Raw genomic sequence first — 15,302 nt, forward strand, 5'->3', positions numbered from 1 at the left:
CGCTCTGCTTCGGCACTCTGTTTATTTCTCAAACAGGGCACTGACATATTTAGCCCATCAGACAAGAAGAGAAGGCGACTGACTGGCAGGAGAAGTGAAAATAAGTGCCCATGTGCTACAGGAAAGAGAGTCGGGAGATGGTACAACTCCAGGAAACAAGGAAACCTCTGTGTCCACTTCTGAAGGAGTGGAGCTTTTAAAGTGTTTAACCTGAAGACGTTTGATAAGATCAGCGTTAATATGCGGTATTTCATGATGAGGAAATTGCTCTGTAATTATGTGTGTTAATTAGAGTACACATTTACATTAGATGTATCTAATGTAAATGAGAAGACATTCAACACATTCATGATTAAACAAAGAGAAACCGGCCGTTAAACGACCTAATGTAAATGAAATCTCATGTCGTGTGGTGGTTTTCTATGATTCTGGGCCAGAGTTGGTCTTGGCTTTTCCACGCGCACCGATGGTGAGAACTTTCAACACAGCATGTGGTGAAATGTTATAAAGAAAACGCAAGCGAAGAACCGCAGGAGCCTTCTGTGCGAAGCAGCGCACGCCTGCTGCACCTACGATCGGTCATTCTGAACTGTCTTCACAATAAGAAGCGTCAAAATTTCTCCCACCAATGATTTACGCTCCACCTAAAACGCTCTCGGCGCTTTGTTATTAATGGCGGTGCACTGTCAGAGGAGCGTCACGTCTTACAGGGGTGAGAAACGACGGCCTGCGCCAACATTTATACTGCAGAAAATCAGCCGCCGGTCCAAGTTCCCCTCCCTTCCGCCGCATTACACGCTCCATCATCTAATATATGCGCAGCCTTCATCTGTGACGTGCTCTCATCACGTTTTGGGCGGAGGAAAGGAGCTCTCTGTCCGTCCGATGGGAGCCTCGCTCATCCTGACATCTCCACGAGCAGCGCCAGCCAGCCGAGCGATGGGAGGGCGACAGCAGAGGACGCGGATGGGACGAGCGCGTCACCACTGGTGCCCAAGAGGCCCGCGGCGACCCAGCAGCCCCTTAGTTCTGCAGCGCGACCTCGAGCCAAGGCGGCGGCGCTTCAGCCAGAGGCCGTCAGATGGAGCGCAGGCACGGTGCCGTCTGTAACACAGTCACATCATTGCCATGTCAAACGAATAGGAGGATCCAAACAACATTCCTTGAGATTTTCACCATGATTAAAGGAGAGGCTTCAATCACAGAAGCAAAAGAACCCGAAGGGCAGAAAGACGATACACGAGCTGACACTGACAAACTGACTGACAGAGACAGACCTTAAACACTTTCCATGGCCTCATCCTCGGCATCTACAGCTGTTCCTAGTTGTGTCAGTTTCGCGTGATGCTTGAGTGTCTGGAATTTCTTTTCTCACTTCATGTGAATAAAAGCGCGCGTTGGAGATTTCTTGTCAACAAGCTCATTTGGTGAAATTTTAGCAGACCGGCGATCGGAAACAGTGGGGAGGACGAGGAGAGAGGCCCTGGAAAAGGTGATGCGAGCGCGGCCTGTTCATCGGAGCCGACGACCTCACGTCCAACTGCTTCTGTCACATTCACGAAGCGATCGGCTTCAAGGCCGCGTTTGAAAATCCAAAGGAATTCTTCTTCAGATCTGTGAATCTAACGGTGAAGTAATCGCAAAAAGAATTCGATTTTTCTGTTTGTTTGTTTTTTTGTTTGTTTGTTTTCAACCTAGACAGAGAATAATTAAAAACTTAAAGAAATATAAAAGAAAGATTCAAGATTTATGAAAATAAAAAACACACTGTTTTCAAAAGGGGGAATGAAGGTGATTTTAAATTCGCTGCAGACAGAGTTTGTAAAATACAAAAAATATTTAATACAGACACATAACATTAATTTCTACATAACAAGATAGATTTAAATAAAAGCCAGAGCTCAGAGCTCTTGGTCCCTGTTCCCGTGTGTGTGTGTGTGTGTGTGTGTGTGTGTGTGTGTGCTGCGTCCACTGGACTCCCGCCACCTCAGCTGCACCCCATCAGCCTCACGCCTCTGCTCCCCTCCCCTCGTCGCCGCCCGCCCCGCGTTAGATTTACAAGGTGAAGCCCGGGGCAAAGCAGAGGCCTCCCGCGCCAACCGTCGCTCGTGTTTCCAGCAGCCGCGCGAACCGCACATCGCGGCTTCAAGCAGCGTTCCGTGGTGTCGTGCAGTTGGTTTGGAAACGGAGGAACGCTGTAGTCCCGTAACAACAACGGAGCTGTGTGAAACCCACTGGTTATAGCTGCTGTTCTGATCTACAGACAGACAGTGGACACACACGCACACACACACACACACACACACACACACACACACACACACACACACACACACACACACACACACACACACACACACACACACACACAGCGTAGCGGTGCCTAAAGCAACACGAGTGGCTCCGACCTCGGCTTTTAAAAGCCGCTCCAGTCTTCTGCTGTCATTCCATAAGTCATCCACCACAAATTAAATTTTCTGTGTCAGTGATTTATGCTGTGAAGAAAAAGCCATCAAAAAAAGCCTTGTCTGCGTCCAACCACTTCTACTCTACTTTAAAGAGTTTTTTTACAGCACTGAGAAATGTATCGGTGGTAACTTACAGTTTTTCATCATATACTGGACTTTTGTTAGATAATTTATAACCAAGCTTTTAGTCCAGTTTGTCCAAAATCAACATGACGTTGTAAAACCATAACCAATAACATTAAAACAAAAAAAATACAATATGCACAACATGTATAGACACTAGCACCAGACTGCTGAATAGCATGTGAGTTTAGTGATTTAGTGATTTTCACTCCATGAACTGTCTGTGTTGGCAGAGGGAGGCTAAGGCTCCAACAGAGGTCTCGATGGGGCCGATGGGGGGGCGCCGCGGTGAGCGAGGCGTGCGCTCCTGTCCGACGCGGTCGCGTCACATTCACAAAGGTGAAAAACACGAAATCGCCACCTTCCACTCACGCTGCAGGAGATGGGGCGAACCGAGGAGCGCCCGGAGATGGGCTGAGGCCATCGCACAGCGAGAATGACAGAGCACTTTACGTAGATCCGCGTGTGTGAGACAAACAGGCCGCGCTGCCAAGAGGCTGATGCGAGGGTCCAAGAAGCTTTAAACGCCGACCAAACCGCTTTTACAATGTGTTCAAGGCTGCGAGGGGAATTCTACAAAAGACTAATTTGTCCACAGTGACATGGTAGCGCCATTAAAGGTTTTCCATCATCCCATTTTCTGTCTAACGTATCTGTGGGCCGCTAAACGAACAGCGGAACTCACCCCGGTGACTAATTGGCTGAATCAGAACCAGTGCGACCTTCAGACTGCGCGCAAAGATTGCAAAATTAAACAGATTCCGTGATCGTTTCGAATCGAACGTTAAGCTACTCGATTTTTGTTGCCGCGGCGACTGAGCCCGTAGACGCTCGGCACACGCCTGCACAAGACAGCGAGCCTAGGAGGAAATGTACGGTGTGTTCACTTAATCTGATCCAACAATTGACACAGGATCAGCGGCTAAATCTGTCTGTGTCTCTGGCAGCGTCGCTCGTCTGCTGAGTGAAATACGGTGAGTAAACAGCGGTGGTTGACGGCAGACTGTGTCCACATTCACGGAGTGTGTGCCGGTTTTTGTCTCACTCTCAGACACTAACACATTTTAAAGGAAGCCTTGGGACGTGAGTTTGACTTCAGCTGATTGTTTGTGGATGCGGTCCACACACACACACACACACACACACACACACACACACACACACACACACACACACACACACACACACACACACACACACACACACACACACACACCAGGCTCAAGTCAATGGCCGAGGAAAGGAACGCTTTTTAATATTAAGTTATAACCACAGGTCTGGATGAGGTATACTATAAAAACAGTGTGACATCCAAAGCTGTAAGGTGGAGTCGTGAGAAGCGGTGAGGGCTCTAGCGCTGGTTTTCTCAACACCCATCTGACTCATATTATTTAATATCGCCAGCTTCTCGCACGCGACAATTTGCGGCTTATCTAATGCAACACTTAATCGAGAGTGAGATAGACAGCGGCAACAGCGCCTCAAATCCTGAGAGGTTGCCTTCGGAAGGGTCCGTAATGGGTGAGATTGATGGAAGGATAAATGCGGCCGTGTGTGTGTGTGTGTGTGTGTGTTGACGGCTTTAGGCGGCGTTGCCACACTGTTTGTTGTCAAGGAGGAGGAAACGGCCCCATATCCTCGCTTTGTTACCGGAATACGTTCGACTTGTGTTGGCACCTCCGCGACGGACACTCCTCCAAACAATTGCGGTGTTGTGCTATTTAAAGCCGGCCGTCTGAGGTTCCTCAATGGAGACCTAGCAGCCTGAGGCTGGCGGATCAACGTTGGTGGCGAGACCTTCCCCAAAAAGCTTGACTTTTAATAAACAAAGCAAAGCCAGCCGAGCCCCAGTAATAACCTCAGGATAATAATGCAGATTTACTCTGGAGGTCCTGCTTCCAGACGCCACGTGTGGCGAGCTCCTCCCCTGATATTTGCCTGTCTGTCTGTCTACCTGCTTCCCCGCTGTCTGTGCCGCTGGCCCGGTCCTGACTCATAATAACCTCTGCTTCCTGCCCGCTGGGCCCGCTGAAGGCCGGGCCTCTCATTCCTCTGCTCCATTCATAGGGTTCAGGGAAGATGATCACTTTTTTCCTGGGGACTTTCTCCGGGAAGCAGTGGCGCAGACGATGCAAATGACGTGCGCTAGCGTCGCCGTCACGCGTGGCGCGCGGAGGTTGCGCCTGGAAATCGCCCGCCAAAGGCCGCGCTCCCCCGTCCGCTCGCTCGACGCACAGCAAGCGGTGGAATCCGTGCCGACGCGCGCAGGCGCGAATTCATGCTAACGGGACGAGCGCGCGCTCGGCGGCTGTTTATAATTTTCCTCGAGTGTAAACGTTTTGTCCAGCGGGTGAGGCCGCGTCCAGGACTCTGGTTTGATCCAGTGCCACGGAGAAAAATAGCGCAGGGAGACGCAGACAGTAAGTTGGATATAAAAGCTTTGTTAAGCAAACAAAGCTTGTTTTGTGGCCGCGACAGATTTTCTTTTTAAGTCCTGAACAAGCTGTTGAAAAACGGATTATTTCTTAAAAATGGGAAAATAATCGAGGCCCGGTATCGAGTTCCAGCGGTTTATATAGTGTAGGTTGAACTCCTACTAGTAGCAAAATGCTTGTGACTTGCTCTCTCCTCCCTCATTTGAATAGCTGGTTAACATTTTACCACTACAACAACAAACCTGACATTTGATACACTGAAGCGAGCCCGTTCAGATCCCAGCACGCGGCGCGAGCTACGGCTACGTGAGCCGCCGCGGCCTCGCCCGCCGCCGAGCAGGTGAGGCCGAGGTGAGGACGTCGCGCGGCTCCGTGTGAGCGACCGGCGGCGAAAAACGCTTCCCGGAACCAGGCGAAGTCAGCCGGGTGGAGGGCAGACGTAAACAGCCATCCATCACCCCGACCGCAGCACCGGGACTCGCTATTGTACAGCGTCCATGTCAAACAAAGGCCTGATTTTGTTGAGGGAACATTATCTTTTTATGGGGAGGACAAATGTGTCTCAGCGTTCACACAGGTACCACGGCCCGTAACAGGGTTCTTCCATTAACAGGCTGACGAGGTGCCGAAGGCCCAAAGCAACGTGTTCTACAGTTCGGGAAGGGGAAACATTTGACACCATTTCGAAGCATTCACAACAACCTCTGTGAGCAGGAATGCAGAGCTGGAGGCAGGAGTTCAGGCCGCGGCTCCGTCCTCACCTCCGCACAGGCGACGTGCGTCTTATGGAATGACAGGCGACGTGCGTCTTATGGAATGACAGGCGACGTGCGTCTGAAAGCAGCGGGAACGCGGCCGCGCGGCAGCTCGGAGACGCCGCCATGTGTTCGTGGCACTAGAGGAGCCGTAACGCCAGGAAAAGTCACAGAGCTGCTGTATGGGTGGTATTGAAGATGATTTGCAGAGGAGATGACTCCTATTATGATGACTTTTGTTTTGATTGTTCGTTGCTGTGGTTCTTCTTCTTCTTTTTTTTTCAGAAGATCGTCTCTAATAAATAGCACACTATTTTGTAAGCAAATCCTTTCCCCAACGTGTGACTGCGATAATACGCAGAACACTTCACAGGACAGACCTGATGCTAATTCCCTTTGTTTTTGCTCAGATTTCACATCTTAGTTAATGCTTCCTTGAAATACAACCTTGCACGTAATGCGTGTTTCCAAAACACGTGCGTATGTTGCCCTGTGTGTCGCACGCTGGCCTCCTCTGGTAAGATGGAACCGAGGGAAGGAGGCATATTGTATATTTGTAAAGGCTACGCGAGCGCGTTGTAGACTACAATGCGCTATAAGGAGGAATTAAGAGCTTTGCTGTGGTATGTGCCAGCGACGCGGTTCAGACCAGACCAGACCGTGATGTTGTTCCAGTGGTGTCAGCAACAACAAACAATCTGAGCATTGGCTCATTTTACAAACTGTTGTGCTTCTCGAAAGAGATTACAATGAGCAAAACGTGGAAACCATCCTGTGGGAAAAGTGCTTCATGGGAAAAGGCAAAGATATGAGTTTCCAGTCAGTGATGGAAGGTGGGAAGTGAATGTGTTGTTGACCACACTGATATGGTCTTTCCATCGCTGGTGAGTGGAGGCCAGTGAGGCGATGCTGGCGGGCGGCCGAGGTCCGGGGATACGGCTCCAGCTCCGCACAGGACCCACCCCCCCCCCCCCCTCGCCTCTGTGTCTATTTTCCATATCTGCTTGAGAGGTGAGTCTCACATTTTGCTGTACAGAAATGCCATATGACGCCATTGTAGGGCGAAATCCTTGTCACGTCACAACCAGACAGGACTTTAAAACCGCAGATGAGTCTCTGCTCGTAAATACGGTTGCAAAAAAAAAAAAACCCCAACACAAGCTTTTCTTTGTTTTCACAGCCAGGCTGGGTCATTGTTGGTGTCAGGGTGGACTTTAACGGCCGCTGAGCCACAGTAAGTCAGCGTAGGCGCAGCATCGATAAAGAGGAGCTCAACCCTGTGGAAAAGACGACTTCGCGTGTGTCTGCGCGTCGACATGCTTGTTAGCGTCGCAAAATGAGTGACAGCATTTTAATTCCGCCTCTCATTTAATACGTTTTTTCCAGCGACAGCACAGCTGCTCACCAAGACCACCGTAGCTCATGGCTGCATGCTTTGGAAGTCAGCAGATTAACTGCTGAAGCAAAGTGAAACACGGCTTTAATTGGTTCCTGGTGAGGATCATTCAGTGATCGTTACTGGCGAGGCTCGTTGGCTGACGGTGACTCACTTCCAGAGAAAAGTGAAGTGAAACATCAATCGGCGCATCACCAGCGCTCGCTGCCGTTCCCAAGAACAGGGCTCGCGTCCCCAGTGGAGGCCACGGAGCCCGGGCAGCGCTCAGGGAATGGATGCGGTTGAGGGCAGAGGTTACGTACACGCTCGTACGCTCAAGCGGCTGTTGATGGGTTTGTCGTTGACCCACATGTGGCCGCCTTTTTTTTTTTCTTTTTCAAATGCGAACAGCACTCAGAGCGACGAGGAGGACGGTGCCGCTCTGTGGTGTGGTTACCACTGTGGAGTCAACCCTCAATCCAGGAGTGTGAATCACATTCTCAATTAGAGAACATAATGTAAACCACATGTAAACAATTAGCCTTCGGGGTTGCACGGCTGTTCCTATGTACAGTGTGTGTGTGTGTGTGTGTGTAGGAATGCTTTATTTTCTCCAACCACTCCACATCATCACCATTAACCAAGTAGTTCTACCTTAAATACGAACATACGCGTGTTTTAAGGGAGTCATACAGTCAAGCCTGCATTGAAGTGTTCTTCAAGACGACCCAAAAGCAACAAACATCAGAACCAGCGAGGACTGACTGATGACTGCGCCGCGAAACTGCGTCCGCTGGATGAAACGTCGTCCTGTTGTTCTGCCAAGCTGGGCGTGCTTGAAAGATCCCTGTCTGTAAATACAAATGACACGAGCCACGGGCCAACTGCAGCGATAGCAACGGAGCACGCGGCTCCTCTCCACAAGATGGCCGCCCCTCGAAGCCACGACCGGCCGGCTCAGTCCCCCGCGTCTACTTAGCCGTCGTTTCTTCAATTCATGGCCTCCGAACGACCCCAGCCCCTCCCTGAGCTTCAAAGAACGGGCAGAGCTGGCGTCCCTGAAGGCACCGCTCGCTGACGGACGCATGAAGACGCACAGAACTGTGTAACTCTGGATTAAGGAAATCCCGTTTGGTGCCAAATGGTGTGGTTGTTGTTCCTTTGGTTCTTTGCTGTGTCTTGGTTGCTCACTCCTTCTTTATCTGTCTTAAGCTGCTCCACCCGCCCTCCCTCCTCTCCCCCTCTCCCTCCCAGGCCTTCAAACCCTTTAACCCCTGTATGTTTTCGTAACACAGTGACAAAACAGGGAACCCGTTTAAGCAAGTGTGTCTGTGTGTGTCTGTGTGTGTGTCTGTGTGTGGGGGGGGGGGCAGTAAACCTCTCAATTAAAATGATTTGCAGCCTCCGAAGAACTGTAAACAACACAAAGAAGAAGAGGCAGTGGCCTCGGAGGTGCTGCCTCCTTGCTCCCGATAAGAGCTTGGGGTTTTCTACTGTACGGAACACGTTAAACATCCATGTTTGTGGCGTATAAGTGCTACATGACATATGTTTTAAGACATAAGATGCTACACCAGCCTCCACCAGCTCCTCCTCAGGAATGTGGCCCTCTGTTAAGTGTTGTTTGACATCATGACAACTTTCTGATAAGACTTTCTAAACAAGCGTGTGCTCCGCGTGCTAGCTCATTAGCGCAGCGCCGCTCACTAGCGGTGACTCGACTTGCAGCCGAAGCAGCAGCAGCCACTGCAGCCGACGGACGCTCTGAATCAGGATCTGCGTCCGACTGGGAGACGATGGCGGCGGGACTGCTTCTTCTTCTTCTTCTTCTCCAGCGCGTCCTCGCGTCCCCGGAGGTCTGCACCAACGCCCTGCTGCCTGGAGCTAAAGGTGCAGTAACGTAGAGGCTCGTGACTCCGGTGTAAATGCGTTGATGTCATACTCATGGTCCACGGAGCTGGTGATAAAGGTAGCAGGCATGCGATCTCCTGGAGTTTATGGGCCAGCGCTGCTCTGTCCCATGGCGGCGGAGGGAGAAGCCTGCTCTCCACTTTATGGCATTCAGTAGCCTGTTCCCCCGCCGAATCAGACAGACAGGCCCAATAAAGAGCACAGTAAAGCTTTATTGGATTCAGCTCGGTTCGTGCCATTCTGAAAAAGCGTGGCCCGAGGCGGCGCTGGAGATGACGTGCCGCCTTTTGGACCCTTCCACAGAAGACGCTAATTAGTCTCTCAAGGCCAAATGTTTTACAATAGCAGCTACTGAGCTACGAGAGGACCCTCGGCCCACCCTTCACAGACGCTCCTGCATTAGTAAGACAGAACAATGCCACGTTATGACGAGTCATGTTTAGACAGCTGCCACAGAACCGGACTGATTATTTGTCCAAATGCTCCGGTCGGCGTCGCAGCGGCTTTATTCCCGTCTATCTGAGGGGGAGTCGCAGGAGAAATCTCCCGCCTCATACCCGAAAAAATGTCCTCCCGACACTTTAAACAAACACGGCATTTCCACCCAGAGTTACGAATGTCAGTAATAGAGCGTTCAGAGCGTCGGAACGTCACTTGTCAGAGCCCATTTGAAATACATTTTGTGTAATGTTACTGCTCATAGTTTCTACAGACGGATCCGCTCCCAGCAAACGCGGTGATTTACGCCACAAGAAAACCTCTCCACAGGCCTCAGATCTGAATAATCACTTTTCCTAAGTACTCCTCGAGGCCATTAAAGTGAGTTTGTTATAATCCTCACTTTCAAATCCTCAGCACTCGCAAAGATATAAAGTGCTGTTGGCATCAACAGCTGGGGAAAATTACAGCTCTAACAGACACTGAGGAAACCTCTGAAGAGAGTTCTCGCCAAGAGCCTGAGTCCGTTGGACACGCCAGACATTTTTCTTACACACCTCAATTGTGCTGTTTTCACGGAGCATTGTCAGGCTCATGTCCATACTAGAGCTAAGAGAAGCGTTGGCTAACGCATCATGTTCCTGTGATTTTCAATGGGAATATGCAGATTTAACCCCTGCTGCTCCCAGATGACAGAACACAGAGGAAAACACGCGCCTTTGAATGCAACGTTTGGACAAATTCCTTCAAAACCCCTTTGACTGTGTTTCCCTTTATAACCCAGGGGATCAAGGTGAGGTCGGAGAAGTGGGGGATGAGGGACGACTCGGGAAGAACGGTCCAACTGGAGCTCCAGGTACATGCAAAGTACAAAAGAAACGACTAAATAATTCCCTACGTTTGCACAGTAACGCCACCACGTGCTGCTTTCTCTGAATTATTACAACTGGAAAGCAAAGACGACCCAAGCTGAGCTTACACTAAAATGCAGGCTGGATGCAAACATTCGCGAGGTCACAACATACAAAAATATCTCTTGCAAATCACTTCCCAGTTTCAAATATATTTCATTTTGAATAAATGTAAATACAAGACAGAAATCCCCATGTTTGTTATCTACATTAGCATGTTTCCACCAGCAAGACATGAAGACAACGACGCTGCTGACTGGGAACGCTGGGCGTCTTTACATTCGCACAGAAATGTAAAATCTCACTTCTTCCCTTTCTGATTTTAAAATATTTTTTGCATGGTTATAACAATCCGACCGGACTTCCTGTGCTTCTGGCCTTGTACTGTAGCTCAGTACTGTAGATACAGTAGGGCACTGGACTGGGATGCTGAACAACCACTGTTCCATCCCCTGCCTCACCAGGTGTGCCCTTGAGCAAGACACTGCACACTAGCTCCACACAGACATGTCCGTTTATGTGAGCTGGCCAATCAACCAAGCATGTAACATAAACACACACACACACACACACACACACACACACAACTGCATGATCAGACAAACTCTAAGCAGCGCTGTTATCATGTTTATTCCACTCGCTGTGTGTTTACCTCCTCACATACGTCCGAACGAGCCAGATCCTTTGCAATCACTGCTTCCTGTGTTCCTCTACGGCTGCAGCCAGGAGCTCAACAGATGACGCACTTATTCCCTGTCTTTTCATTAATTCGGGCTGTTTTACAGGAAAGTTGCTTAATTCGGGATTGTTAAAGGGGAACATGTGACCGTGAAAGCTCCAGTGGGCAACAAAAGCCTTTGCCCCCGAGCTCATTAGGTGTCAGCGTGCAGCGGAGCAGAGCGTTGTCCTGAGTCCCAGCAAAGACCCTGTCAGAACAGCTGCCAGAGAACAATAAGGGCACGAACTGGATCAGGGTGTTTGTATCTGTTCACCTCGTTCATCCTCCAGCTGCTGGAGAATCCAGACGTTAGGCCAGTTGGAGGGGTTGGCCATTATGACGATAGGAGGGGCTGTTATCTGGGCGGTTTAACCGGCAAGTACAATCAGCGAGAAAACAAGAGGAATCAGCCTTTATAGACACAGATGGGGCAACAAAAAATAACGGATCCAGCGTCTGGATGCGGCCAATCGCGAGTCACAATCGCTTTTCAGGTTAGCGTCGACAAAATATTTACTCTGCAATTTGGCTGCTCAGGAATTTACAGGGAAAAATGACAGGAAAAATTGCAAACAGATTATCATGGAAGTTCTCAAAGGCCAGAGCTCTGAGGACCTCACACGGGCCGCGAGACGCGGCAGCGTCTGCCAAGTAGAATCAAGTAGAAAGTCAACATGTGAAACGGGGGGAAATGGGAAATAGTAGCGAGGAGCTGGCAGTGAGCGCATGTGGCAAATCCCTAAAAGCAACAGGCCCCTTCTCTCTGTCGCTTAGTGTTTCAAATGCCATCAATTTCCACTTGAAAAGGTTCCTGGGGAAATACTCCCTCACGTTCTGGCAGACAGCTCTGGAACCCCCCCCCCCCTCCCCGCTTCCTCTGATACTCTCCATCTTGTGTTTTTCGATGTAACATCCATCCAAGTGTTCTTCTTTGTCTCGGCCTACTGGAGATACTCAGGAAGCAGCTTATAGCGGGACTGCAAGCGCTCACTGTCGCCATGATGCCTTTATTCCCAGGTGCAGCAGGACAAATGGGGCCAAGAGGAGATATGGGCCACACGGGTAAGATGGGACCTAGTGGAGACCAAGGTACGACAACCATGTCTGTCCACATTCACCCCACGCAGATTTTCATTTGTTAACTCAAACACACTGTGTTCAGCACTAAATGTCACCAGAAAGACTTCCAGTCCTCTGCGTCTTATTAAAAGTTTTTTTCCAAAAAGAAATAACTGATTTACAACTGGAATGTGACTACGTTAGTCTATCCTTCAACGCCAGGAAACATTTATATCCCAGAAATGGCACAAAACGCAGCTGTGAGGTTCAATTTAATTAGTCCCAAGACTAACACACACAGGGAGGAATTGTTTCAAGCTAAGTATGGTTTCATTAGAGTCAATATTTTCCCAATTCCCTTCATATTTGAAGTTAACCCAGCCGAGGACGGGAGAAGAATTGATCCTTCACTATGATGTCATGCAGCTGCTTTGACCCTTTGTGTTTGCACTGCAGCCCACTTCCCCAAAATGTGCAACTGCCAGTCGGGTCACTTTGCACTTTGCACTATTTTCATAGAAAGCTGTGGAACATCTTCACAAAAAAGCCTCTATTTCCACCTGTTTTTATATTTACACCTTTGATGACATGTTGTCATTTCGAGAACGTTGTGGAACAAATAAACAAAGGTTCCACCAGGTTAAACTTTGACCTGAGTCAATCGCAGCCAGACTGGAGGTTTTAGGCGTGACGCAGCCATCTAGTGGTGGTCACGTGTAACTGCAGCACAACAAGAAAACATTAATTTACCGGATTTTTAATATAATCGCAACCAGAAAAAAAAATTGCCTCCACGCCTTATGGTCGATGTCTACTTTCTTTAGGAGAGAAGGGGGACACGGGCGTGGAAGGACCCTCTGGTCTCAAAGGGAAACCAGGTGAGCAGGCCAGCAAGTGTGACAATAACTGTCTGTTTCAGTTGGACCGACAAAGGTCTCAATAATATTGGTCTAAGCAGAGACAAAACAAATGCTTCCACTGAAACGAGCCGGAGAAGCTGTTTGACTGAGCTTAGCTTCGCTAGTGAGCCGTCACGTGTGCTTGCAGGCTCCACGTGCGACTGCGGCAGGTACAGGGCGGTGGTGGGGCAGCTGGACGTCAACACGGGCAAACTGAGGAACGCCGTCAAGTTTGTGAAGAGCGGTGAGCTCCTGATCTCTATCTGATCCCGCGCTGCAGCAAGCAATAACGCATGACGGAAGTCCTTCACACCGGGAACCTCCGTCCTGCAGTGATTCTGGGGCTGAAGGAAACAGAACAGAGGTACTACCTGCTAGTGAAGGAGCCCAAGACGCACAGGGACGCCTCCGTGAACTGCAAACTGCGAGGGGGAACTCTGGCCATGCCGAAGAGCAGCAGCACCAACCGCCTGATGGCAGATTATGTGGGCGAAGCAGGACTGAGCAGAGTTTATGTAGGAGTGAAGGCCCCGAGCAAGGAGGCGGTAAGACTCCATTAGAAAACCAGGCAGGTTTTTCACATTTTAGCTGCTTCTTTCAGCCATTTTTATTAGCCATATTTTATTTTATCCAGCTTATTTTTCATAATATGTTTCTCCTTCAGAGAAAGTTGAGACAACAATCATCACCATCTATGGATCCATAACAAATTGACTGGACTGGATAATTTAGGGTTGTTTTGTCGCTGGAGTGATGTCACGTATTTCGGGACATCGAGTAGTGGAAAAATGTCCCTTTCCACAATTTTCCAAAGGTGACCGAATAAAAGTCATTTGTGCCTGACGTTCTTGTCATCAGGTTGGGACCGGCGGCTACGTGTACGCAGACTCCAGCCCCCTCCAGGGATTCGCAGCCTGGAGTCAAGAGGCCGAGCTGAACTCCACGGCGCCGGCCGGCGCCGACGCCGGCTGCGTGGCGCTGCTCAGCACCGGAGCCTGGTGTCGCGTGGAGTGTGAGAGCGCCATGTTCTTCATGTGTGAGTTCCCCAAGAGCAGGAGAGGCCGAGGCCAGGCCTCATGACTCAGCAGGGCTCCTGCAGTACGTGGGACGTACGTGCGCGTAGTGTTTGGGTTTATAAAACTCGATGCGTGATTATATTCCACTGATGTACAAACTGAACTGTCTGGTACTCGGTTCTATACGTATGAGTGACTAACCCACTCTTAATGCCTTTGTAGTCTCATTTTGATGTCTGCCCCCTCGCTCTGTTGTCCTCTGGTTCTCCCTGCTTCCCGCTCCCTGACCCAGGTCCTTCGGGTCCGGTTGCTCGGCCTTGGCTACGAGGCCCGGTCCAAATTGAGCGCTGGCAGTTTCAGCTTTCTTCCATTTCACGTTTGTTGAGGCTCCTGAGAACAATTGAAGGATTTCTGGACTTTGTGGGTTGTTGTCATATGCAATGAAATATTATATACACAGGTGTGTATTTTTATTATTATATCCAATAAAGTCAATCATATAAATGTTGGACAAGTTGTGTATGAGGAATATTGTAAGGAATCAGGACCGTTCAGAATGAGCCTTCAGGTTCTGGTCCGGGCCGGTGGCTCTGGATTATGTGCCTCAACAGGCTCTGATTGACTGAGTTGACCCATTTATTAGCGTGATCGCCGGCGCCGGGCCCTGGCAGACGGCGGGCTCTCGAGTCTTGTGTTACGGGTCGACCGATGAGCCGCCCCATTTTGCACTCGCCCCGTCGCAGGTTCGGTTGCGGTTCCACACATGCACGTCTCACAGCAGCCACTTTCAACCTCTGCTCTGACTCACTGTCACTTAATGACACGTCCAGGGGATTTTCCGTAACCATTCATCATATTCCACGCTTAGCGTTGCATCTTGCCTCCTGTTCTCCGGCCTTGTTGGGTGTGATGTTGGTACCAGGTGCCTTCTTCTGTGAGGAACGGGACTTGTGTCCACTCAGTCGCTGCCATCCTGTCCTCTCACCCATATTTCTGCCATCTTGGGCCCAGTTCCCAGCTGAAAGCTTTCAACCCGTATAATCCACGTGGGCCACTCCTTGGGTTCTGTGACGTCCAACCATCTGGTTCTGCTCTGTCTGTCTCTGTGACATGTGCATAAGCGGAACTAATTTTGTTTTAGCTAGCCTGAAAATTTCCTTTGCAACCTGGCTTCTAGGCTCCAAACACACAACC

At 49.8% G+C, this 15,302-nt stretch overlaps 1 protein-coding gene across 1 annotated transcript; it reads left to right on the top strand.

The window, feature by feature from the left end:
* Positions 1-8,534: 8,534 nt before the first annotated feature.
* Positions 8,535-15,161, top strand: colec10 (collectin sub-family member 10 (C-type lectin)). The gene is made up of 7 exons (XM_029128387.3): positions 8,535-9,046; positions 10,290-10,361; positions 12,152-12,223; positions 13,018-13,071; positions 13,241-13,336; positions 13,426-13,637; positions 13,951-15,161. The coding sequence occupies exons 1-7, from the start codon at positions 8,953-8,955 to the stop codon at positions 14,170-14,172; spliced, it is 822 nt and encodes a 273-aa protein (XP_028984220.1). The 5' UTR covers positions 8,535-8,952; the 3' UTR covers positions 14,173-15,161.
* Positions 15,162-15,302: the final 141 nt, after the last annotated feature.

This window comes from Betta splendens, chromosome 16, assembly GCF_900634795.4.
Source record: "Betta splendens chromosome 16, fBetSpl5.4, whole genome shotgun sequence".
Lineage (NCBI taxonomy): Eukaryota > Metazoa > Chordata > Actinopteri > Anabantiformes > Osphronemidae > Betta > Betta splendens.